The sequence below is a fragment of the Carcharodon carcharias genome, chromosome 10, assembly GCF_017639515.1.
Source record: "Carcharodon carcharias isolate sCarCar2 chromosome 10, sCarCar2.pri, whole genome shotgun sequence".
Taxonomy (NCBI): Eukaryota; Metazoa; Chordata; class Chondrichthyes; order Lamniformes; family Lamnidae; genus Carcharodon; species Carcharodon carcharias.
This window is the reverse complement of record NC_054476.1, coordinates 133,910,052-133,937,697: the sequence shown is the minus strand read 5'-3', so window position 1 is coordinate 133,937,697 and position 27,646 is coordinate 133,910,052. Positions and strand designations below refer to the sequence as shown.

The following is a 27,646-nucleotide window of genomic DNA, read 5'->3' as shown; positions in this document are numbered from 1 at the left end:
CCCAGTTTTGAGTTAGTAAGTCTGTTTGACATCCATCCCATTTTGCTTGGTGGTGGTGCCACATAACACGATGGAGGATATCCTCAAAATGAAAGCAGGATTTCATCTCCATAAGGTGATCACTCCTACCAATTCTGTCATGGGCAGATGCATCTGTGGCAGGCAGGTTGGTGAGGATGAAGTCAAGTATGTCTTTCCATCTTGTTGGTTCCCTCGCCACCTGCCTCAGACTAGCAACTATGCCCTTTAGGACTCAGCCAGTTTGGTCTGTGGTGGTGCTATGGACATTGAAGTCCCCTTGCCATTCTCAGTGCCTCCTCCAAGCAGTTCAAAATAGAGGAGTACTGATTCATCTGCTGAGGGTGGATGGGGGAGCGGGGTGGCAGTGGTACGATCAGCAGGAGGTTTCCTTGCCCGTGTTTGAGTTGATGCCATGAGAGTTCATGGGGTCCCGAGCTGATGTTGAGGACTCCATGGGCAACTCCCTTCTGACTGTATATCACTGTGCCACTACGTCTGCTAGATCTGTTCTGCCGGTGGGGCAGAACATACCCAGGGATGGTGATGGTGGTGTCTGGAACATGATCTGTAAGGTATGATTCTGTGAGCATGACTATATTAGGCTGTTGCTTGACTATTCTGTGAGACAGCTCTCCCAATTTTGGGCCAAGCCCCCAGATAGTAAGGAGGACTTTGCCGTTGTCGTTTCTGGTGCCTAGGTTGATGCCATCCATTTGGTTTCATTCAATGGTTTGATACAACTGAGTGGTTTGCTAGGCAATTTCAGAGGGCATTTAAGAGTCAACCACATTACTGCGTATCTGGAGTCATGTGTAGGCAGATTTCCTTCCCTAAGGGGCAATAGTGAACCAGATGGGATTTTACAACAATCGACAATGGTTTCATGGTCATCATTAAACTTTTAATTCCAGATTTTTATTGAATTAAAATTCCACCATCTACCATGGTGGGCTTTGAACCCAGGTTCCCAGAGCATTACCCTGTGTCTCTGGATTACCAGTCCAGTGACAACGCCACAGTACCACCACCTCCCCTGCAGGCATTTTCCTTTTTTCTTCTGTTCACTATGAAAAAAAGCCATATAGAGATATGTTCATGAAGTTTACCGTAAAATGAAGATTGAATCGGGCTACTCACCTTCTGTCAGGGAGGATTGGCACCCGCCAGCCTTTCACTTGACTCAGTTTGCCATCTGACAATTCAATCTGCAGAGGAAGTTTTGGTACCCAAACTGTCAGTTCCAGCGGGGCACTCAAGTGTTCATAGTTAAAAATAATCCGGGCATTCATTGAGCCTTGAGATTCCTTGCCACTGACGAACACATAATCGCAGCCTTTGGAGACCTGTACGAATACAGAAAAGTTCGAATCAATAGAAATCTGCACAAAGAGAATTTTTGGACTCATAACTAAATTCCAGTCCAAAAGAATGCAGTAATCAATCTTATTATGAACAATCTAAATCCCATATTAGTTGACAATGCATATCTGGCACAGAGACAACCAATAGTTTATAATTTGGTTGTGAATGTTGCAACTTATTTTCTTGATTTCAAAGTTGATGGGGAAAACAGTGGCATTGATGCAAATCTTTCTATATTTTTACAAATAATTCCAAACGATTGAATCTCTTTAGGAAACTTTTGCAGTAGTTATGTAATTAAAACAGGATCTGTAACAATAGGACAAATAACAAAAAGCTTGCTAATACACAGGATATGCAGCACAGAAACAGGCCATTCAGCCCAACCAGTCCAAGCTGGTGAAATTGAGAACTCAGAAACTGTGAGCCCTATCTTCATAAACTTGGAAAGTTAAAATAACCTGAATAATGAGATGTGCTAACTTGACCAAGTTCATGCGATCATATAAAAGACATCCACTAGAACTAGAGCACTGCGTCTCCTAACACCTCTGATAAGCCAACAGAATACACCCTTCTGCTGTGAAGTATTTCACCTAGTAGTTTGCTTAAGGATGTAAGAAAACAACATGGAGCGTGTGTCCCAACATCACCGCACGTCATTTAGATTTTCATTTCGGCAAGTGTGCAGCCAAGTTGGCTGAGCGCCCGCCGAACTGTCAAGGACCTATTAAGGCCATTTAACTAACAATTAAAATAATTAACAGAGCTGCCCATCCAACCTTAAGGTTGGCAGGCAGGCGAAGAGCCCAGGTGGCCTTTGTATTTTTCATGCAACCTCATCCACGGGCGGGATGAGGTTTCATGAATAATTTTTAATTTTCTCAAAAATTTTTATTGAAATTAATGCATAGGTCCCAGCTCATGTGACAGTTTCACATGAGGGGACATGTCATAAAAAATTTTTCAACACTTTATTGAACTGGTAAAACTTAAAGCTAATGTGCTTCAGCGCATGCGTGAAAGAGCGCACTGTTGACTCAGGGAACCCCACCCTGGCACAGGGACCACACAGCGCTTCCGGGTGCGCATCACACTGGGCGGGCCTTACTTGGCCCACCCACGTAAAGTGGTGGCGCAATCCTGATCGGGGGTGCCAATTGGGTCCGTGCCCATCCGCGTCCACCTCTGCACAACCCCTCCGACGGGGGGAAAATTCTACACAACATTTATTTACAATAATGGCTATGAAACAAGCATTAGAATGCTACTATATTTGTATAAAAATTTGCCTTGAGATTGTTAATCAAATGTAAGCTGTAAAGATGTAAAAGCCTAAAAATGATTCAAATTTGTATGCACTAAACCATTCAACATCAACATGACATACTAAAATATGTGAGTTGCAAATAGCTTTTAAATTGAGACCTAAAAGTAAAGCAGCACTTTTTTTAAAGTTACTCTATGTTCTATCTGATGTGCAGTAGGTTGAAACAGATGGGAAAGCCTGATGAAGCAGTCTAACTGAGGAGTTGACTTTGCAACTGGCATTAATCTTATTTAAATGCTTAACACTCATGCCAAATTTCTCTTGGTGGTTTTTATTGCTGGGAAGAACCTACTTGACTGGTTGAACCAATTAACAATAATGCCTAGGAATTTGGATTTTGTTACTACAGGAAAGGTAATCTCAGGGCTTGGAGATCAAAGTCAGGTTGCGGTAGAGGCGGAAGTATGGGGTTCTGCTACAGTGAGGGCATTGGGGCTGATAATAAGTTGTACAGTACATAGGATAAAATATTGTATCCTCAGACTCATTTAAAGCAATGCCATGGGAGACCTGCTGGTAAGAGAACTTGAAACGTTTTGTGCTGATGCACTTGAAAGTGACAAAATGCTAAATTCCTGTTGCACTGGTATCTGCTTGGCTCAAGAATAAAAAGTAGCATATCCCAATTGAACAAATACTGGTTTAACCTAGTCAAGTCTAAAAATTAGTTAGCAAAAGAGGAAGTAAAGTGCTTCTAACTGTCCTCAACTTCAATTCATACCAATTAGACCTTAGCATAGATGTTTTGCTTGGTCCTCTTGGGGTAACTCAGGCAGAAGGTGATCAAAACCTTTTTTTGGACCTGATCCTCCAGTTTCAATCTATTGCCACCACTTCCAAGATTTACTGCTGGAAGTGAGAGGGGACATATGACATGTCTGCTGATATATGGGCAGGTTATGTAAATGATAGAAATACAATTTCTGACATTTTTGTCCGTTGCACCAAAACAATGTTGGACAGTTAATCATCCCGGTGTGTAGAGCTGCAACAGGTGCTGAGGAGGTATTTAAAATTTAAAGGGTAAAAAGTCTATTAGTAAAGTGATCAAAAACATAGGATAAGATGCTGTTTACAGAATCTTCAAATTTAAATGATGCAGCAGAGAGGTGTCGCCAATTCAACATGGATTTGTGCTCCATTTGCTACACATCTATATCTGTACCCTTTCCACATACCAACTTTATGCCCCTCTCCCATCTATTAATGTCCTCCAGTGTGCCATCAATTTATGAACTTTCCATGCAACAGCAATTTATACTCCTCTTTGCACACAACAACAAATTATGCTGCTTCTCTTCCCACCATTCCTCATGGACTTTCCAGCAGGTTCCTGTTTACAAATGCAAATTGCCATCAGGACAAAAATCCACATAACAGTACTCACAATAGTGAGAGTTGTTATGCTCACCATTATTTAAGTGTAAATTGACAGCAACTTTCAACGACTGTATACGTGAAGTTAAATGTGTAAATCAGGAATGCTGTCTGAGTTACCTGGCTCCTTTATAAGCTTCGCAATAACTTTGCAATAACTATAAGTGTTATGTTTGACATGCAACTCTAAATTCAGTTCTGGAGAGGTTTTATATTAAGCTAAATGAAACATTTTATTAATTTATACGAGTTAAATACATACACATGGCTACAAATTACTGTGATCATAACTATTAACAAATTCCCAAACTAATCTCCGATAAGGCAACAGCAACTCATAGACTTAACCAGATACCAGGGAAAGCATTTTTACCTTACAAATTCAAAAAGAGGTTCCTTTCACTTTGGTTCCTTGCAGACACAGTGGTAGGCTTACGGGCTTTGATCTTACCTTGCTCTGCCCTGCACACACAAAACTGCTGAAGTTATACCTAGCACCGCTCACTGAATGTAAATTCTCATTGTGTCACCAGCCTCTTTGAACTCTAACTTTTAACTATAAAACTCATTTCAAAGTATCAATTTAATTAGTAATATAAACATGTTGCTTGGTATCTGCTAGCTAGGTGGTAATTTTCACCCCACATCCTGAATGCTCTATTCTAAACATGCAAATATACGCTATCTCTCTTGCTTATCAAAACTAGTACACACCAAAACACCCAAATTAGCTGGTTTTAATCCAATTAAGACACACCCACAGACCAAACCACTATTTTAAAGAATTTTTTTAACAATAAAATTATATACATTAATAGCTTCATGACACTTGCTTAAAAAGGTGCCAGATTCCCCGTCGAGAATGCAGTGCTGAAATGGATGTCTAATCATGGCAAGTTCCTTGCAAAATCCCATAGGAGGTCTAATGGCCAGTGCAAGTGTAATGAATGGCTAGCAACGTATGTTCGCAGCTGAGAGCAGATGCAAGATGCAATGCTCCTCATCTTACAGAACAACATATCATCCAAATTATCCTAGGGAAATACCACAGGAGATCTGTTAGTTTACTTTGATAATTTGTATCTCAATAACAATATACAACATCATAAACACACAAAACATGCTTACTTTACAACACCAAAGACAATTTAATTTTATGGCTATTTTGAATTATTCATATTGTATTAAATGTAATATTTTTAAAGCTTTTCATCCTTTTCTGTATCCAAGCTTGTTCATTTGAAACAAATTTGATGATTTGTTAAATTAGCTCTCATTAGTCATTTATATATTTGGTTTTCCTGTATGGATTTCAGCTGGCTGGTTAATTATGAAAAAGATAAGCTGTCTGTAAGCTGTAATTTTTAAGCAATGTGACTGCAGCAGCAGTTTTTTGGCCTTATGGCAAGACTCTGAAACATTCCTCTAGAGTGTTGGAAGGAGAGAGATTAGGTGGGATTTTCCTCATCTGTCCACCGCCGGGATGTTCTGGTCCTGCTGCAAGTCATTGGATTTCTGGCTGGGGCATCGACTCGCCCATGGCGGGTCCCACTTGCCACGGGGCTGGAAAATCCCAGCCATTGTCATGTGAAACTGTGTGGAAGGTTACCCTATTAACCTGAGGAACAGTGTAATATTAAATCATAAAGGTCAGAAAGTCCTATGTTTGATTCTTGATCTGCCCTGAGTTAACTGATCTGGACAAGGACAGCGACTGGGGCAGATACAATTAGTCTCATTCACTGTTAAGGGCTCATAACTTTCAATGCAACTTTATGGGCAGGATTTTACGCATCAGCGAGTGGGAGCGGGGCACAGCAAAATCAGCTGTGTGCCCCCCGACCTGCCAATGGCCAATTGAGGCCATTGACAGAGTCAGTTAAGTAATAAAAGGACCTGCCTGTCCATCCTTAAGGTTGGCGGGCAGGCCATGAGCCCTGGCGCGAATTAGAAAAAGCATGAAACCTCATCAACGGGCAGGATGAGGTTTCATGTAGGTTTAAAACAATTTTAATAAAGCTTTTGTAAAAATTATGGACATGTTCCAACTCATGTGACAGTGTCACATGTGGGGACATGTTAGGGAAATTTTATTTTTCTATTTTTAGCTTTTTTACATTTAGGGCCAATCTCCCTGAGGCTGCACTTAGCCTCAGGGAGATGAGTGCGCTCCTTCATCTCCATGTGCGAAAGAGTGCACTCTCGATTTTGGGACTCCCCCCTCCCTGGCCACACAGGAAGCACCTAGCGCTTCCGTGCAGATGTCATGCTGGGCGGGCCTTAATTGGCTTGTCCACATAAAATGGCGCCACGCCCCTGACTGGGGGGCGCCGATTGGAAACGCACCTGTGCGCGCATGCCCTTCAACTTGGCCCCCGATGGGGGGAAAATCTTGCCCTATTAATTTCTGGACAACTTGACTGTAGGACCCCACATGCAGCTTCTACCTTAAAAATGATTATGTGAAAATAGATACTGAAGACACCCTAAATTTCTTTCCTGTGTTTTAAAAGTAATGCGACCAAAGATATTAATACCACTACAAGAAATCCTATATAATTTCCCCACTATTATTAGGCTCACCTCTTGTGGATCATATTGTTTTGTTAATGTATATTATGAAAGTTGGTCACTGGGGAGTACAGCATTCAGTAGAATGCTCACAGGAGGCTGTATTTGCAAAGGCACACTGATTCTATATTCACACCCTGCCTTACATACACATAAAAGTAAAACACCTGATCCAAATAAAGGTTAACATGTCAGGTTGGACAAAGAGAGAAATAACTGTAGAAATGGATAGACAAAAGAAGTCATTTGGGCCCAGCTAGAGCAACCTAATAAAGAAACCTACTATCCTCCCTATCACCACATTTAATGGCCTCTTGAATGCTGCAGGGTTTTTGTCTTCCAAGGGGCAATGGAAAAATACTTTTAAAAGCACTTAGCTTCAGAAGACATCATTTGTGATGGCTAGTGTCAGGAAAATATAATAATTTTCATAATGTTATTGTAGTTTATTGTGAAGTAGAGCAATAGCGGGGTCTGTGCCTATGGGTGTGTGTGTGTGTGTGTGTGTGTGTGTTTGTGTGTAAGGCAGCTGGTCTGAAAGCTTTGATGTAACAGAAGATAAGTGAGGTTGGAAATGTTAAGCAGGCAAACTTGGGGGAAGTTTTAGAATGTTAGGTGTAAAGGGAACACTTGCATTTTTAAATAAACCAGATTAGTTTGAATTCAAAGGAGGGGGTGAAATATCACACCTAGCTAGGAGAAGTTAAGAAACAGTGTTTTTATTTTTCGCAAATATTACTGGTAAAATTGGTACTTTGATGGATTTTTATTATTAGAGAGTCCAAAGACATAGTGAAACAAAGGGAATTTGCATTCAGACAGGAAATATGTACAAAGGAGAGAAGGCTGTGTATAAGGGCAGGCTTTCTAAGATCTAACGCAAGTGTGACAAGCCTCTAACATCTTAAGCCTCAAGCTGCTGTCTACAATGAACTGAAGCTGAGAAAAACTCACTTTGAATTTGAATTTGACTGTTCGGGTACTGTATGTTACTTTGCCTGGGTCTTTTAAAATCTATGTGTCTCACTGTTGCTTTAACGGACACTTAACTGGGGTTTAGATTAATTAGGGGATTTAGAAGTTATCATAATGGTAATTTGTAGATCTTTGTGTATGCTTAAAATAATTGCTTCTATTAATAAGGGTTTAATTTAGTTTTGTAAGAAACCTATAAAACTTGGTGGCCTTTTTACTGAATTCAAAGCCCGCATCTCAAAATAAGTACAAACTGTAAATAGTTGTGGCAGCTGCTTCAAATTTCCCTCTGGGATTTGGGCAGCTTGGCATTTACCACCCATGTGCCATAACAGAAATTGGGGACTCTTTGCAGGACATATTTGAGATTCCTTGATCGGTTTGGAGTTTGTGAATCTTAAGGTTACGAATACGAGAAGCACTTTGAATTCAGGAGTTGGTGTGAGGTTTTTTTTTTGGGAGTGGTGAGACTGCAATATGGCTTTGGCAGAGCTTGGCCTAAATAGCCAAGTGGTTATGGTACTGGGCTTGTAACCCCAAGATCAGGAGTTCAAATCTCACAATGGCAAACTATGAAACAACGTAACTTCATCTGAAACAGATGGCTTTGGCAGTTGCTAAGACTCGTCTGGGAGTTGAAGTTATAACTTTGGCTGGTTTACAAAAGGTAAATAAAGTTAAGTTAATGGCATTGGCAGATAAGTTACAATTGAGATTACCTGCAGGGGCAAACAAAGCAGACATAGTTGAAGGTATAGCACAGCATTTAAAGTTGGAAGTGATACCTGACACTAGTGAGTCACAGCTGGAGGTAGTGAGACTTCAGTTACAAATGAAGAAGCTTGAACTTGAACAAGCAAAGTGAATGAAAAAACTTGCGCTAGAGGAAGTAGAAAAAGGAAAAGAAAAAGGGCATTTCAAAGGGAACAGGCCAAATGGCATGGGAGAGAAAGAAAACAGGAAAGGTAATGAGAAATGGTGAGATTAGAAAAGGAGGAAAGAGAAAAAAGAGAGAGAGCAAGAATTCCAGCTTAAAATGCTGGTAGTTAAAAAAGGACACCAATAGGTGAGGAAGGACTTATTTCCAGATCAGAACCCTGTGGGGGGAATGTTTAAATTTGTACAAGCTCTTCCAAAGTTTGAGGAAAGAGATGTTGAAGCTTTATTTATTTCATTTGAGAAGATAGCTAAACAGATGAAACAGCCACAGGAAGACTGGACATTGTTGTTACAATCCAGGTTGGTGGGTAGAGCACCAAAATAAGTACCAATTGCAAATAGTTGTGGCAGCTGCTTCAGGTTTCCCTCTGGGATTTGGGCAGCTTGGTGTTTACAATCCACCTGCCATAACACTAATATATTTTAATACAGTATTGCTGCTATTAAAGTTTCTCCCCTTTTTTGATATCTCAATCTTTTGTATTTATTTCAGGAAGTTTTTTGGTCATTATTTTACTTCTAGCACTTTCAAACTGCTAATACTTCAAAGTAAAATACTTCAAATACAATGTCATGGTAGAATATTGGAAAACAGCAGGTTCTAGACCATGGCCAGGATTATCCGTTCGGCGTGTTGGTGTGCACCCAACGTGCCGGAATGCTAAATGACGTGCGATGACATCGGGCGTGCTTCCTGACGTTATCACGAAGTTGCGCAATATTTCGTTTGGCGGAATCGGCTGTGCACCTGCCGATAATCGATGGGCCTATTAAGGCCATTAACAGGTAATTAACCTGAATTTCACGCTGCCTGTCCAACGTTATGGTTGGCAAGCAGGTGAAAAGGCCAAGCGGCCTTTACATTTTTTAGGAAACCTCATCCATGAGCGGGATGAGGTTTCCTAAAGCTTTTACAAATTAAATAAAAACTTTTTTTGAAAACTAAAAGCATGTCCCATCTCAGTAACAGAAGGGGCCATATTTCATTAAATTTTTATTGTATTTTTTTTTAAAAAAGTGCTTCAATCTCCCTGGGACAGCTCCGTTCCTTAGGGAGACTGAAGCGCTCTTTCGCGCGCATGCGCAAAAGAGCGCTGGACCCGACTCTCCCTCCTCCCCCCACCTGTACAGGTAGCGCCGCTCGTGATTCATGCAGGGAGGGCCTTAACTGGCCCGCCCACATGAAATCACGGTGTACAGCTGATCGCGGGTGGCGGTTGGCTCAGAGACCACCCCCAACTTCTCCCGCCGAGCCCTTCCGACGAATGGAAATTCCTGGCTCATATATGTAGTTCTTGGCAAATTTAATGGTCAGGGATGAAGAACTGTTTCAATTTCCACTGGTCCAACAAAGCTATAATATGCAGTACATCTAAAAATAAAAGGCCAGATTTCCGTTTAGTATTGGAGGCGGGAATGGGGTCAGGAGGGACAAAAACATAACATTTTTGGCAACAATTTCATATTTGCAGTGCCTTTCAAACTCCATGCTATTTTTGTATGGCCTTTTTGTGGGTGAAGAAGGCCTTGGGTCGAGACCCTGCACGCACGGCTTCTGAGGTTGGTGTCCCCTGTAACAAATTTGAACTTCTACCTCGGCATGTGGGAACATTCTGACAGCTCAGTGTTAAATTTTTCCACAACTTCAAAAGTCACTCTTAGATACTATATTGTAATGTATATGTGTTTAAACTGCAGTGATTCATTATAGGGCTCTGTCTTAAAAAGTTAAGTTGATTATTACATTGACAAGCAACAAATGTTAAAATGCATTTGTTAGGAAATAGAGACAATTTAAGTAAGTTATATTGGTATTTGTAGGTGTTAGGAATGAGTTTTAACTTTAAGGTTTAAGTTTGATTTGTATTTCTGTATCTGCGTGTTAAGAAAAGTCAAATTGAGCTTTAGTTTCACTTTTAAAAGGTGCTTGCATTTCTAATTAGATTTTTACAGCCATAAACTAGGTTAAGCAAACAGGAGTAAAATAATTGGGCTTTTGCCTAGCAACAGGGGGCCACATAGGCAGGTCCCTCCCACAGACACACGCACAGAAGAAGAGAAACAGCAGTTTGATTTGGAAGCTGTTGAAGTTCAGCTGGTTTGGAGTTCAGCTGCCAAACAGAAGCCACCTAGAAGGGACAGATAGCAAATCCCAAGCTAAAGAAAGACCCCAAAATCCAGGGGAGTGGAAGAGGGGAAAGTCCAAAGAAGACTTTCTAGTCAAAGGAGGACAGGAACCTGGAAAAGGTCCTGTTAATGAAGTTATGAGTGAGGGGCAGAGAGAAAGGCTCCAAGCTTCAGATTTAAAGAGACAAAAGCTGCAGAAAGCAGATTTAAAGAGACAACTAAGGGTCTGTAATCCTTTGCTATGGTCATGTGAAGCAGGAGTGGTACTGTTGACAGCTGAATCGGTGAGAGAGAGAGAGTGCGTGGAAGACAGCTTAAATGCTGGTGACCCAGGGAAGAGAAACATCAGAAGGAGAGTTTAAACCCTGGAGGAGAACCCTTGTGGAAGGCGTTTGAGAGAAAGCGTTGGTTTGGGAGAAGATTCCTAAAGTGAGGTCTTGGAGAGTGAAGTCTGGAAACTTTTATGTAAAAGACAGAGTGCAGTAAGACTGGTTGGCTCACAGTGTGACAGACATCTGGGGGAGTTGAGGAGAGATCCATAGTGTCTGGTTGAGGTGGCATCTGTCACTTGGTTTCAGACAGTGGTGTGTCTGACCACAGGTTGCCAATTGGGCACATGGGGCTGAATTTTGCGTTTGACAGGCAGGCGGGCCCAACCGAATCAGCGGTGGGCGGGCGGGCAGCCGATCCCTGCCGCCGAAACGGGCCACTCTGCCATTTTGCGCGGGCTGGCCAATTAAGGCCCGCCCAGCGCGTTTCAGACTCCCATGTTCATCGGGAAAATTAAATTGGCGGCGGGCGTGTTCAGACCGCTGGTTTTAATGGGGAACCGGCAGTCTGTATAAAGAATGGCCAGGAGCCTCCTTTAGGCTGTTGACCATGGCCAGTCACTGGGCAGCACAAGAGGTGAGGGCAGAGGAGGAGGAGGGGGGCAGGCTGCAGGGTAGGCCAGCGAGGGGCCACAGTGCTCCTCGGTTCTCAGATGCCTGCCTTGTCGATCTCCTCGAAGAGGTGTCCAACCATTGGGAGGTCTTGTTTCTGGAGGATGGGAGGAGGAGTGCCCCCCACATGATAGGCAGGCGTGGCAGGAAGTGGCGGAGGCTGTTAGCTCTCAAGATGCTGTGCAGTGCATAGGAACAAAGTGCCGCAGGGCGTTTCAATGATTTGCTGCGCTCTGGAAGGGTGAGTACCATGTCAGCCTTGGCCATTTGACCCAGCAGGTTGCCTTAGCCTTTGAGGCCGCTACCCCCCCCCCCCCCCCCCCCCCCCCCCCCCCTCCCCCCCCACCCCCCGGCCACGTCTTAGTGTCGTTACTGCATTGGGCATTTGGTGCACGCTGGGTGGGCAAACAGTGACCATGTTTACATCAGCCTTAGTGGTTGAGGAGAAGCTGGGTTCTCTCCGCAGCATATGTTGGTGTTTGTCACATTTGAGTAGTCTGGGGGCAACCTGCAGGGGAGGCAGCTAGACACGTACTCAGAACTCTAACACATATTGATGGTGATGAGATGATGGAAGGGGAGCCTCAAGGTCTCGTGGCCAACAGCCATCTGCTAGCCTTGGCGCCACACCTAGTTGCACCTCCTTGCCATGGGTGCTAAGACCCGTGTGTTATTCAAAGTGATGGACGCTGAATGTGTCCAAGGTGGCTGTTGGGGAAGGGGGGTTGGGAGCAGCTGTACTACCTTCTGGGGACTGATCACCAGTAGTGTGAACAGAAGCTGCTGGAGGTCTCAGATGGGCCACTGTGGTTGGGGTGCGGCGTGCGCGTGCAGAGTACATGAGCAGTCAGCCCCAATAAATGCTCTTCTATGTTCTGTAGGCAAAAACTGAGAGCAATATCCAGGAGCATCAGCGGACTGGTGGTGGGCCCGCCATGCTGCAGCACCTCACCATGTATGAGGAGCAGGCCATGGAGCTGGGGAGGAGGCAGGCAGCCAGGTCAGCAGATGTCAACGAGGCTGGGGTGCAGCGGCCAGGTATCCCATCCACTCTGTATCCCCACCATCCAAAGCACTGATGATTGCTGCAACCGTTAATGCTGCAACACTGCTCATTCACAGACTGATACAGTCAGACGTGTGGGTCATACACAAAGGTCCCTCGGCCTCTTGAGGATGTGCGTCTCTAGCACATTCCAAAGTCACCTTATCCCATTTCTGACCACTATCCCCATGGCCTAACATGCCGTGGCATCGCTGCTGCACATCCAAAGACTTATTGCATCTTAGGAGGGTTTGTACCTCCACCACCCTTTCAGCCAGAGCGTCCCACATTACTTTGTCCAAAAGTCCTCAGCAACTCACCTGTCAACCTCATGGCACTCAACTTAAATAAATGCCACCACGTTAGTCAGCCCTGGGCCAAGGGGAAATGTTGCCTATTGTCCACCCGTTCCATGCCCCTCATAACGGTAAGAATAATGTGACCTGTCAATCTCCTGTGCTCCACGGCAAATGCCGCAAGTGTATGCAATGTTTCCTCATAATTCCAATTCTCCAAGCCAGCATGCATCCAGGTCAGGAACCTCTCCACTCTCCCCACTCCAATGCCATTCCTCCCATGAAGTGCAGGTCACAACTGAACACAGAAGTGTAGATGTGGCCTCGACAGCATTTTCTGCACTTGCAACATGACCTCCCTTTTCCTACATTCAATTCCTCGGCTAATAAAGGCAAGTCTTGCTTTGACCTTGTTAAACGCCTTATGTTCCTGTTCTGCTACTTTAACGGGTCTGCCCAGCAAGGTCCCTGTAATCATCGTGACTTCCCACGGTCCTAACATTACTCATGTATTCCCGTAACTTGCTTGCCTTGCCCAAGTGCTTAACCGCACAATTATCCACATAACATTCCATGTGGCATTCCTTAGGCCATCTGACCAGCCTGTCTGTATGCATGTGTAATGTTTGGGCCTCCTCTTGACTATTTACCACCCCACCCATGTTCGTCCCCTTAGGTTCTTGAAGTGTGAGTGACTTATGACTTTGAACGCTAACTGATGCACTGTCCTTGTTAATTTCAGCATCACCACCGCATGGCCGCCACCAACATGTCCAGAGACCCCCTCCACACCTGAGGGCCAACACTTGCAACTTGCATCACATCCTTTCAGTGAGCCATGCACCAGCACAGCGACAAACACTTTGGTGGGGATTATGACGTTGGCTAGTGTCCCAGGGCACAGTGGAGAAGGCACTTCGCAATCGCTGGAGGTGGTGGCACGGACAAAGAGTGCTGATGGCGTCAGCAGCCGGAGGACTGCAGGGGACCAGGCACATGCTGAGTCCAGTAGTGATGATGTGGCTCTGGAGATGTCAGCCATGCAGCAGCTGCAGGACAAGTGGTAGGGTGCACGGGAGCATCTGGCAGGGTTGCAAAAGGGTATGCTTCACTTGGTCTCGGTGGTGGAGGAATCCAGGCAGAGTGTCAGTGATGGCATGAACCTCAGGACAGAGCTTCAGGCTTCCTCCATGGAGAGATTGGCGACTCTCATGGAGAGGGGCATTCAGTGGATTAAGAATCTTCTGATTGGGTTACGCTCTGACCTGCAAGCCCTCACAGCACTAATGGCCACAGGTGGTCATTCCCCAATGTGGGAGATGTTCTGGGCACCAAGTGTCGCCGCTCAGTGCCCATCCATCTGCAGTGGGGTCCAATGTGACCTCACGTCGGTGCAGCAGCTGCCTGTCGTTGCTGCAAGCTCCTCTCAGGGTGCACCGGATGAGGGCAGCAGCTCCTCCGCCCCTCTGCCAGTGACTGTTGCATCCGTTGAGGCTGCAACAACTGGGGAGGTGCCAGTTCTGGAAATGGCCACTCCATCCCAGGCGGGGCCAGCACAGGCTCAACGGGCCAGAGGATGGCCGCCAAGGTCATCGAGGCTAACAGGACAGCAGAGTGAGCAGGCAGTCTCAGATGCCACTCCGAGTGATGGGGCGGCACCTAGACGTAGCACCCGCAAACATAAGCATAAGGCACGTTAGGCACTCCACGGGTTTGTCACTGGTGATTTTGTGTTGGCCCTAGATTAGGGAATATATCATTATGTGCGTCAGACCGACGTTTGTGCTTTATTTTGGTGGGAATAAAGTCCACTTTTCTGACCATAGCTGAGGGTGTTTCCTTTGTGCTGCATTTGTATGTTTCACAGACATCACATGATTGTTTGAGTGGAGGTGTTTCTGTACTAAGCTCTTAGTTGCAGCTGATGAGATGGAAGATGTAGTACCTAAGTTCCACGTGTGGAAGCACCAGGCAATGCTGGTCCTGCTGATCCGTGTGTGTGGAGCTAGCTGAAAGTTCGTTGGATTAAAGTGTCCGGGTGTCCCTGCCTCCTTGGTGTAGTAGCGGGCCGGCGTATTGCCCCTCATCATTACCCTGTGCTTCCTCATCCTCTGAGCCACTGCTGGATTCATCATATGCAGCCTCATCCACTGTGTCAAGGTCTTCATCGTCAACTGCATTCCCCCTTTCCAGCGCAAGATTGTGCAGAGCGCAAATTGCTACCACTATCACAGAGACGCAATCTGCGGGGTACTGAAGTGCGCCCCCTGAGCGGTCCAGGCAATGGAAGCGCATCTTGAGAACACCAATGGCTCTCTCCAGCACAGCCCTTGTGGTGCCGTGGCACCTATTGTAGCGCTCCTCAGCTTCTGTTCTTGGATGGCAGAAAGGCGTCATGAGCCACCTTCTGAGGGAATAGCCCTTATCACCCACCAGCCAACCATCCAGCCGAGCCTGAGCACTGAAGAGCGCCAGCACCTGGGAGTGTCTAAGGATGTAGGCATTGTGGGAACTGCCTGGGTACCTTGTACAAATTTGCAGAATCTGCATCCTGTGATCTCACACTATCTGCACGACCATGGAATGGAAGCCCTTTTTGTTGACAAAGGCACCGGGCTCACCTGCTGGCGCCTTGGTAGCCACATGTGTGCAGCCTATTGCAACCTGGATGCTGGGGAAGCCAGCAATGGCCGCAAAGACTCTGGCTCGCTGTGTCTGACTTGCCTGGTCGCAACGGAAGTGGATGAAGGTCAATGCCCATCTGAACATAGCATCTGTAACGTGCTTGACACAAGTGTGGACAGCTGATTGGGAGACACCACAAAGATCACCCATCGAGCCCTGGAAGGAGCCAGATGCATAGAAGTGGAGGGCAACTATGACTTTCAGAGCCGCTGGCATGGGGTGTCCACCCACACAGGGGAGATCTCAAGGCCAATCATCTGACAGAGATAGCTGACCGTTTCCCTTGATAGCCGGAGCCTCCGTCGGCACTGCACCTCAGTCATATTGAGGTAGTTGCTTCGCCGCCTGTATACCCTGGCAGCAGGATAGTGGCGTCTTCTGCGGCCCCTTCCACCTTGGACAACCTCTTGGCCCTGCGCCTGGCCTCCCAAAGGTGGCTCCTCTGGAGGCTGATTGTCCACTCCTGGCCTCCTCCTTATTCTATCCCTCCCTTCCTCCTCAGAGGAGCTGCCTCCAGTAGAGATGTCAGAACCCATACCCAGGCTAAATGGAAGCCTCTGGAAAGCTGCAGGCCCGATAAAGATTATGTATGCAGACTGCTGAGCTGAAGCTTTAAAGTACAGAGAAATCTATTGGAAATTGATCTGAACTGCTAACAATCACATCGGCAAGTTTAAAACACTTTCTGCATTAAATACTTCAGAAAAAAACATTAACAACCCCTCTGAGCCCACATATCTCACCCGTGGATGAGGTTTGTTAAAAAATCAGTTACCCGCCTGTCCGTTGGTGAAGATAGCACGTGCTCCTCAAATTCAGCTTCAATTGCCGAGGTAAGGGCCTTAATGAGGCCTTTAATGGCGGGCATGCGTCACGCTTCATAGCGCCCCGCCCACCTAAATATCGTGATGCCGCGCACTGACGTCGAGATGCTCGCGCGACATTTTAAGCACTGACGTACACGTCAGCCATAAAATTCTCCCCATGGACTGTGTACTTACTGTGAACATTAAAATATAAGATAGCTTTTGTAACTTGTGTTATCCTTACAAATCTATATATATCTGTAAAGGTATAGTTGTGGATGAAGGAATATTATGATATAATTAATCTTCTCTTGTTGAATAAGTGTTTTATTCTTTTGTTGAAAGTTCATCAGCTGACTCCTGTGACCATGTTCAGTAGCTACTTTCCACATACCTAAACAAACAAATTAAAAGTTATGATCTATCAAGCTGGGTTCCACTCTGGGATCAGGCTTGTCCGGTGGTAACCTCAGCTGGGATCATAACAAAGTAGGGCTCTTGCGGGATTTGAAACGCGAGCAGCGGGTGATTGGACATGGAATAATAATTAGTTTGGGGTTATCAATGATAAGGTAAGATTGGAAATCCATGACATTGGTGGGATCTGTGAATCCAGAAAACAAGCATGTGGAGGTAAAGAAGTACAGGACATAGGAATTGGAGTTGCTATGATGTTTTATATGGTTTGGAATCCGAAATGGCTTTGAAGGTTGCTTAGACTTTTTACAGGTAGAAAATATAACTCTGACTGGTTTAAATAAATTAACCAAGAGTAATTTAATGGAACTGGCGGATAAGCTGGAGTTAGAAATACCTGAAGGGGCGAGGAATGCAGACATGGTTGAGATAATAGCACAGCATTTAAAACTGAAAAGGATACCAGAGAGACCCCGTTCTCCAAGGGGTGAGTCAAATGAGTTAGCTAATATCCAGTTGCAAATGAAGTGTCTTGAACAAGCCAAAGAATTGAAAAAACTCGAATTAGAGGCGAAAGACAAAGAATTGGAATTGAAAACACTAGATGTAAAGGAAAAAGAAAAGAGAGGGCAGAAAAGGAAAAACAGAGTATTTGAAATAGAAATGGAAATGCGAAAACTCAACCTCCAGAGGGAGAAGTTAGCAATGGAGGAAAGAGAGAAGGAATGAGAAAAGGAATACTGGCTTGAAAGGCTGGGCCTTAAAAAAGAGATCTCAGACTCTGAGGAAAGTTCTGATGATGAAAAAAAACTTCAACCTGAAACCCAGTGGGGAGATGTTTAAGTTTGTGCAAGCCCTCCAAAAGTTTGAGGAAAGGGATGCGGAGGCATTCTTTATTTTGTTTGAGATGATGGCTAAGCAAATGAAGTGGCCAAAAGAGATCTGGACATTAATGTTATAGTCTAGGTTAGTAGGTAGAGCTCACAAGGTTTATGTCAGAAGAGGTATCGGTGAATTATGGTGCAGAGAAAAAGGCTATTCTGAGTACATATGAGTTAGTCTCTGAGGCATACAGGCAGAAATTTTGGAATATAAGGAAACAGCCTGGGCAGACCTATATTGAATTTGTAAGGATAAAGCAAAGTAATTTTGACCATTAGATATGGGCATTAAAGGTAGAGACAATGTATGAAGCTCTTAGGAAAATAACTCTCTTGGAAGAATTTAAATATTCATTTCCTCTTATAGTTAGAACCCATGTTGAAGACCAGGAGGTTAAGACAGCTAGACAGGCAGCGGAGATGGCAGATGATTATGAACTAGTTCCTTTTTTCATCATCCCCATAATTCTGAGAAGGATAGAAGGTGGGATGGTGAAAGGAAGGCAAGTAAGCAGGGAAGAGAAAGGACAATTGTAAATTCTCAGGAAATTTCTCCTCAGACCAGAAAGGAAGGTACTGAGGGTGGAAGTGATATTCGAAAGCCTGAATGTTTCCATTGTAACAAGATGGGCAAGTTAGGGCAGATTGCTGGAGATTAAATGGCAGACCTATTGCAATAGTAGGAACGCCTAAGGGATCCTCAGGAAAGGTAGCATCATAAAAGAAATGGTTGTTAAAACTGTAGCAGTAGTAGAGGTGAAACGTGTTCCCTCAGAACATATAGGAAAGAGGGATATGGTTCAGGCTAGCCCAGAGAATGCTTCTTTGTTTACTGGTAAAGGAAGCAGTTAAGAGTCAACCACTTTGCTGGAGTCACTTGTAGGCCATACCAGGTGTGGATGGCAGATTTCCTTCCCTGAAGGACATTGGTGAACCAAATGGGTTTTTACAATTGTTGAGAGTTTCCTGGTCACTATTACTGAGACTAGCTTTTAATTCTCTTCCCCAGAGCATTAGCCTGGGCCTCTGGATTACTTGTTCAGTGACATTACCACTACGTCACCATCTCATCTGTTCTTTATCCTGCAGATACTCTTCATAATATTTAACCCTCCACCTTGCTACCTTCGAACAAGCAAAGTACATCCTGTCTTGTGAGGAGGGCGCTACTCAATGCTCTTCTTAAAACTTCCTGATATAGAGGCATGCTAACTTCACCATAAGTGATCAAATCGATGGTTGGGGCCAATGCATCTAACTTACAGACTGCTTCCATATTGCACCCCTACTGCGAGTTACCCTCAGACTGTTTTATGCACCAACATTACTTCGTTCAAGGACTTCCACTTTACATTGTGCTACTTCTATTTTTCACCACCCTTCCACACAGCCTTTGAACTGACTTATAAATAGTAAAACAAAACAATCAAATCTACCAAAATATTAAAAAATTGAAATGTTGGAAGTTAAAAATAACATTTAAAAAAATAAAAATACATCTTCCTATCCTGGCTGCTACTTCATCTTTCTGTAGTTGGTTAAAGGGCTGAGTAAGGTCATCAGGCTTCCTCCATAATGCTGCAAGGTCAGTTGTTTGCCCTTTAGATGGAGCCAGCACCCTAATGTACAGCACTCCTGGTACTGTGCTGCGGAGTCCTCTCTATGTGGTCCTTAAGCTCCATGGTAACTACCTACATGCTCACGAAGGTTAAACTTTTGGCACCTTTGCTTCACAAGATCTTTAAACTGTTACAAATATAGGGATTCTAATTAAATGTACTAGAAGTCAATTCACTCTAATGGAGCTTTTCAGCAGAGAACTGGAGAATGGAAGACTGATGGAAAAGAGTAGTTGCAACATATCTAATAATAAGATTTCTCTATTATTTATAATGTTAAGGGCAGGAGGGGAGAAATGTGGGATAATTTCCCTTATTTTCTACCTCTCAAGTGACCGCAACAAGATATATTTTTGAGAAGAAGTGTTTTAACCCTGTGAGTGCTGTGATTTTCAAGAACAAGCACGAAGCAGGCTTTCATGTTAGTTTAAAATCAAAAGAAAGGATAAATGTTTATTTTCACATAGACATGTAATGTAATCAGAACAAACAGCCATTTCTCATATACACACACATACACATTCACACAAGAAAAGATGAGTTCTAAAGATGCAGCATGCACTTGAATTTCTTAGAGTCCCAAGAATCAATATTACTCTATTTCTCCAAGAAGGTCATCGGAAACGTTGCAAGCCTGGACATTTCCTTCCAGTTCGCTAAAGGAAAATGAAGGTCTTTGGTGATGAATTCACAATTGTATTTCAAGCAATAACAGATGCCTGGCTTTTCAGTCCAAGTTGTGGTCGAGCCTCCGTAATGAAGATATATAATCTTGCAGGTAAAATGAATTAGCCCCACTTTTCTGCCTATGGTGGATTTTGCAGGCAGGGTCCTCTCTTGTGCTAGGTGCTTTGGCTTCCTTCTGGTCTTCATTTCCCAGACTGACCCACTGGGCTACCTTTGTGCATTAACAAAGTATTTCCTATCACAAGTCAATTTCTGTCATGTGACATAGGGCAGAATCATCACAGATTTGCACTAAGTGCAGTAGCACATGGGTAAAAGAACATTTTATCCACCGGCTGCAATGGCAACTTTTCAGGCCATATTGTTCCAAACCCGCCTTATTAATCATGCATTCCCAGGAAACACGCCATTTCAATGGTGGGCGGGCACTCATTCACCTGCCAAGCTGCTTTCTCATGCTGGGTGCCATGTTTAAAGTGTAGCTGCGCACACACCTCTCAGTGCTTCCAGCCAAGGACTGCTGCACAGATGACATGGCCCTGAAAGGCAAAAAGACTGCAGCCCCCTGACTCAGTGACGCATCCCTGGAATGCCTTTGAACGCCATGGAGGCCGCTGTGATGTCCTCTACCCTCGCTCTGGCCAGCAAGTAGGGTCACCAATCCAGCATGGGAGGCGGTGGCAGTGGTGGTCAGCGTCAAAGTCCTGCAAAAGAGGACAGCCACCTAGTGCCACTACAGGATGAATGGTCGCATCCATTCCGCCAGGGTAACTCACTCTTCTCATCACTCTCAGTTTACACACTCACAAACCCTTCACACATCCGCAGGGATCTCACACCTGAAGGGACAACACCACTAACTCTCACACACACCCTCACATTTCCATCAGGCTTATATCCTCTCAAGCTCATGTCCTCAACCCATCCATGACTCCACTCACCACAAAAAACATTCCACGCAATGCCATGTGTCCTGCTCACACTCTCTCCATATGTTTTCATGCAGGAGAAGCTGGCTGAAAGCAGCAGGGAGAGGTCACAGACCAGGGTGGACCCCTCACTCATTTGAGGAACATGCCATCGTGCTGACTGGTGAGGATGTGGACTATGCCTGTGACGACGGTGATCTTTGCAGTGAACACCCACATGAGGATCCTGTACCACATCATCCCTCTCTCGATGCAAATGTGAGTGCTCTCTCTCCTGCTTTTGACACTGCTGCCAAGCACTAATTATCTCTACTTCAATTCACAGGGAGCATTGCCAAGTGACCGACACCCTCAGCCAGCCAGTCCCTCAGCTCCATCCAGGCCTCACCTCCAGCCAAGAGGACACCTCCTCCATTGAAGAGCTGGAAATAAGCAGCCTGGAAGTTCCATCACGTGCTTACGCACACCTCCAGTGCAGAGAGACACACCTCAGTGGGACCTAGATCGAGAGCAGCCTTGGATTCACAATCTGGTGGTCACCTCACGGACATGTGTCCGCAGCAGGAGGAGGCAGGTTCAGCTGAGCTTCCTGGCACTTGGAGGTATCTGTGAGATCCGAATCAGATGATGAGCCTCTGGATTCTGCCTTCCAACTCATCCTGGAGAGTCAGCAGAAGGCTGGGGAACATTACACAGGGTTGTTGGAAGTCTCAATAGAGTGCATGTGAGTCAGAGGAGCATGTCCGCCTGCTCCCTGATGAAGTGGTGTCCAGATGTGCACGTATGGCGATCCCCATGGGAAGCATGGCAGACGTCTTGGAGACCCTGGCCCAGAATGCGGAGATGTGCGCCGATCTGCACTCCATCATGGTAGCCATGGATGAGTTCTTGCAGTGGCAATGTGAGAGGGGAACGGGGCACCTCAACTACCCTCCAGGTGCTCCTTCCCCTCAAGGAGTCAAGCCATTGTCCTCGGACACCGAAGGGAGGAGCAGTGGCAGCTGGATACTCCTGGGTCATCCACTCAGGAATCTCCCTCCGAGTCCCCTTTACCTGTGACCCCCTCAACCTCGTGTTCTGTCAATGCAGAGGGAGCAGCTAGTTCATAGGAGGACAGCTAAAGCAAGCTGGGGCTCCCAAAGGCTCGGCTCGGCAGAGGACCCACGCTAAATTCATCAGAAGCAACAGGGCCAACCATTGCACAGGCTGTCTCCCCCCTGCTGCTGATGTCAGGGCAGCACCTAGAAGTGTTAGACCTAGAAAAGTTAAAAAATTTTGACCAAAGTTGGTTGCCTAGGTGAACACATTTTGTTACTTTATAATCTGAAAATATATTCACTTTCACTGAATATTGCGTAATGGTGTCTTTCAGCTTTATTTACAGGCTTTGCGAGTCCTCCCACTACATCCCCCACCACTAGCAGTTCAGCTGCACACAGCCAGTCCACGAGTGATTCAGGAGGAGAAGTGTGTGTGTGGCAGGTTCTTTCGGAACCTCGTTTAAGCATTCCCCCAAGCATGCAAATCCTTTCTCCCTCACACTCACCTCAATCACCTCAGCATTTTTAATGCTGCCTACTGGGGTTCTATTTCAGTTGTCCATCTATGCTGACCTACATCTCCACCTATCCATTGATCATGTTCCCATGCAGCACCTGTTCCCACCCACCACGAGTTTCCTTTCACTTTCGGATTTACAAGCATTGTGCGTGCAACATTCTTCTTTATCTCCTCTGTCTTTTCCCCTCCCTCAGTCACTATGTCCTGGACTCCTTTCTCCTGCTGGATTCCATCCCTCCTCTGGATTCCTTCCTCCCCGCCGACTCCTTCGCCCTCTTGGACTCTTTCCCTCTCCGGACTCCTTCCCACCTCAGAACGCCTTCCCGTGCACCTTCCTGCCCCCTTACACCTACCTCCCCAGTTGCCATATTCTCCCCATTACCTCTTCTTCCCTCCTCATCTCACCCCCCCAGCACCTTTGTTTCCCCCCTCCCAACCTTACCCCCCGACACCTTCATTCCCCCACCTCCCAACCTCACCCCCCGGGATCTGTTTTCCCCTCTCAATCTCACCCTCCCCGACACATCTTCCTTTCTCAGTCAAACCTAGACCTTCCTCTTCCACTCTCCGGGACATCTTCCTCTCCCATTCACAGTTGGACCTTCCTGTCCACCCCCTCAACAATCATCCGTAGAAGACCATGGCCAAGACACTAAAATCCCAAAACAGAGCCTCTATGGTGATATTCCAGCTTCTGTAAGCTGCTTCACAGTGGAGCCATGTCCATGAGAATCCACTCAGCATGTGATGAACATTGCTCTAGGATCCCGCTGCTATCAGCTCCAGCTTCTTCTGCTTCTCGGATGTCTGCAATGTGAGCAAGGCCCTGATGGCAAGTCCCGACTTCTGCACATCACACTTGTCAAGACGTGTTCTGCACCGGCATGTTTTCCTGCTGACATGGGCAGTAAATTTGATGTGGGAAGATGATTCTGGCTTATAACGATATGCAGATGTATTACAATGAAATTCCTGACGTCTGGTGGTGGGAGACGCAGCCGCCATTGATGGGCGGAGCGAACAATTGCAAATGTGTTTCATGACAGCGTGAAACCAATTTTTGGCCTTCCTGCCATATTGTCTGCTCAGGCCCACCATGATGCCTGTTGCCAGTGGACATGAACAATTCTGCCCAAGTATTGATTTTTTTCCATTGTCCACACAATGGGTTGATTGCTCAGCAATTCGTCACACAATGGAGGATGCTTGTTATCCCATCAACATTCCATACATGAATAGACTCCAAAATGTCTTTATTTGTAATCCCATCTTCATGGGGTCAGCAAGTCTAACAATCATTGTCACTCTAAATCTCTTTCTTGGAATGGAGAGGAGCAGTCATCAATGCCTAGGAAGGCCATTTAAATTTTAAGTAACTTCCCAAAGCTATGTGCAGACATATCTGACCCTGTGCCTGTACAGAAACTACAAAATAAGTCACCTGACATATGTGGAGCCCATTTTGTCAAGGTAAATGGTCCATATTTCATGCAGCCCTTTTTAAAAGTAAAGCGTCCATCATCCCAATAAGTTTTATTAGCATATGACTTGACTGTAATGATAACCATGTAAGTTGAGGGTGTTAAACTTCTAACAGCCATTTGGTGAAGGAGGAGACGAGAAGTCAATCTTAACTCAGTTTCGATCTATTCACAAATGTGAAACACTACAGACGTGTAGCTCTTCACCCTACTCACCACCCCAGTGTCAATAAGTGTCTCTTTATGTGTGCTCAAATAATGAATGCCCTTCACCTATTTATCTTACCCTTAATTATACAATTATTTGAGGGTAGTTACAATTCAGTTTAATATTTATACCTCAAGAATGTTGTTTTAAAAATATTTTTCCACAGAAGAGTTTTCCCATCTGATAATCCAAAACTCTGAGCCTCCATGGCAACACTCTGAGCATCTGTAGGAGGAACTTTGATTGTCTTCGCTGTTTTATATGTGCCAGCTGCAGTGTTGTGAAATCATCAAAATACTGCAGATATGGTTTTTGGACACTTCCACCCAAGCTGCACTCTGCAACATCTTGATTGGCATGAACTCCAATGTCTGTGTGTTCTGCCAAACATCCTTTTGTTTGGAGCAGGAATATAGATCCTCTGGTCTACCAGGCAAGGCAATAATGCACACTAATAAATCACTCAGTCATCAGACAGCACCTGTATGAACTCTATGGGAAGAATTTTCCCCCACTGGGGGGGAAGTGCAGGAGTGGGTGCATGAAGGCAGGCCTCCGATCAGCACCCCCAATGGGGGGCACGCCGCCATTTTACGTTGGCAGGTCAATTAAGGCTCCCCCAGTGTGACATCTGCCAGGAAACGCTATGCACTCCCTGTGTGGGCGGGGGGGAGGATTCCCTAAGCCGAGTGTGCGCTCTTTTGCACATGCGCGTGATAGAGCGCGCTCATCTCCCTGAGGCTTAGCGCTGCCTCAGGGAGATTGGCACCAAATTTAAAAATGGTCCATGGACAAAAATAAAATTTCCCTGAATTGTCCCCTCATGTGACACTGTCAAACATCCTTTTGTTTGGAGCAGGAATATAGATCCTCTGGTCTACCAGGCAAGGCAATAATGCACACTAATAAATCACTCAGTCATCAGACAGCACCTGTATGAACTCTATCGGAAGAATTTTCCCCCACTGGGGGGGAAGTGCAGGAGTGGGTGTATGAAGGCAGGCCTCCGATCAGCACCCCCAACTCACATGAGTTGGGACATGTCTATCACTTTTATTCAAACTTTTATTAAATTTTAAAAAACCTTCATGAAACCTCATCCTGCCCATGGATGAGGTTTCATGCTTTTTCTGAAGCCCACCAGGGCTCCCAGCCTGCCCGCCAACCTTAAGGTTGGATGGGCAGGTCCATTAACTACTTGAATTAGTTCTTAAATGGCCTCAATAGGCCGTTGACAGGTCGGCGGGCGCACAGCTAATTCGGTTGCTCCCCTGCCGACCTGAAAATTGAAATGACGCGAGGTGACATCGGGAGTTCCGTCCGATGTCAGCCTGTGTCATATTACACGTTGGCGAGCGGGCCCCGCACCCTGCTTGCTGACCTCAATATCCTAGCCTATGTTTTCTCCTCTTGTCCCGTCTCTTCCAACCTTTTTCTGTGATTCTTCTGATGCCCTCTGCCACTTTCACAGTTTCCAGTTTCCTAGTACTAAACCATCACCTTTTCACCATGGAGTTCACTCCCTATACAATTCCAACCCCATTCATGCATCAGAGGTTGCTCTGCATTTTTCTAGAATGGAACCCCACCAGTCCCCACTCATCACCATTCCCCTCCACCTGGCCGAACTTGTCATTTTAAACAATTTCTCCTTTGACTTTTCTCATTTCCTTCAAACAAAAAGTGGCACTATAGGGACCCACATGGATCCCAACTATGCCTGCATTTTCATGGGATATGTGGAACATTTTTTGTTCCAGTTTTGTTCAGGTACCCTCCAACTTCTCTTTTTCCATTTCATTGATGATTGTATCAGTGTTGCTTCCTGCTTTCACTCAAAACTGCAAAATTTCATCAGCTTTTCTTCTAAATTCCACCCATTCCTCACCTTCACATGTTCCATTTCTAACTCTTCCCTTCCTTGACTTCTCTATCTTCATTTCTGAGGATTGGCTGTCAACCAATATTTACCATAAGGCCATTGACTCCGACAGCCACCTTGATTAAGCTTCCTCCTACTCACTTCCTGTAAGGGCTGTATTCCATTCTTCCAGTTTCTCCGATACATTTGATCTGACAATGCCACCTTCCACCAAGTCTTCCTTTATCCTCAACCGAGGATTTCCATCCAACATGGCTAACAAGGCCCTTAACTGTGTCAGTTCTAATTCCCACTCTTCTGCCCTCTTTCTTTCTCCCCTCACCCCAAACCACAATGGAGTTCCTCTTGTTTTCACCTTTTGCCCCACATGCCTCCACATTCAAAAAAATCTTCCTTGTCATTCCTACCACTTCTAACATGATGCCTGCACCTAACACATCTCCCCTCCCCTTTCAGAATTCTGATGGGACTGTTCCCTATACAATATCTTGGTCCACTCCTCAATCACTACCACCAACAGCTCTCCTTTCCACGACAACTTCCCAGGCAAGTGCAGGAGATGTAACATTTGTTCTTTCACCTCCTCCCTTCTAAAGATCCAAGGCCCCAATCACTCACCCCAGATGAAACAGCGATTTATTTGTACTTCTTTCAATTTACTATACTCACGATGTGATCTCTAATAAAATGAAGAGATCAAATGCAGATTGGGTATTCGCTTTGCTGAACACCTCCATTCAGTCCCCAAGTGTGATCAAGCTCAGGTCACTTGTCAGTTTAATTCTCTGTGTTATACCCACTATAACCTCCCTGTCCTCTACCTCCTACACAGGTCTAATGAAGCTCAAAAGAAGCTCAAGAAAGAGCATCTTATCTTTCATTTTGACACTTTATGGCCTCAACAATGAATTCAACTATTTTCGGATTATAATCACTGCCTCTTTTTTCAGACAGCAGATCTGCTGTTGCCATTTACACCTCCTCTGGACCCACCTTTTGTTTATTTACTTGTCCCATTACCAAGCTCTTTTTCCTTGGACCACCATCTCTTTGTTTTTTAATCACTCCTGTCTTTCACCTTATCATAGACCTTCCCTTTTGTTTTTTCCTCCCACCCCTATTTCCCTGTCTCTGTTCTTGCTTAAAATCTATGATATCCATAACATTTTCCAGCTCTGATGAAAGGTAATAGTTGTAATATGCCTTTAAGGGATATCAGCATGACATCTGTAGAAGGGAAATGCTTCATGTGATCCAGCCTTAATTTCACTTTTGATTTGAGCACAGCACACACACAGCTCTGATGTCTTCAAGCTTTATACCTATGAATCATTGTTCTCATGTGCCTAGTCTTAATAAATGAACCACATTGTGTTTACCAAATCCCTTATGAGCAATTGGTGCCTTGTGTCTTGTACAGTAAATAAGCCCAAGGCATATCACCTACATATGCTGCCTGACCTGCTGAGTATTTCCTGCATTTTCTGTTTTTATTTCAATAAAGCTA

At 45.0% G+C, this 27,646-nt stretch overlaps 1 protein-coding gene across 1 annotated transcript in view; it reads right to left on the bottom strand.

Annotated features, from left to right (window-relative positions):
- LOC121282879 (transmembrane protein 132E-like) overlaps positions 1-27,646 on the bottom strand; it is a gene marked incomplete at its 5' end in the record, with an annotated part of 273,661 nt that overhangs the window by 164,832 nt on the left and 81,183 nt on the right. The window contains one exon of the mRNA XM_041196691.1: positions 1,159-1,364. Within this exon, the coding sequence (XP_041052625.1) occupies positions 1,159-1,364 (206 nt within the window). The remainder of the gene's footprint in view (positions 1-1,158; positions 1,365-27,646) is intronic.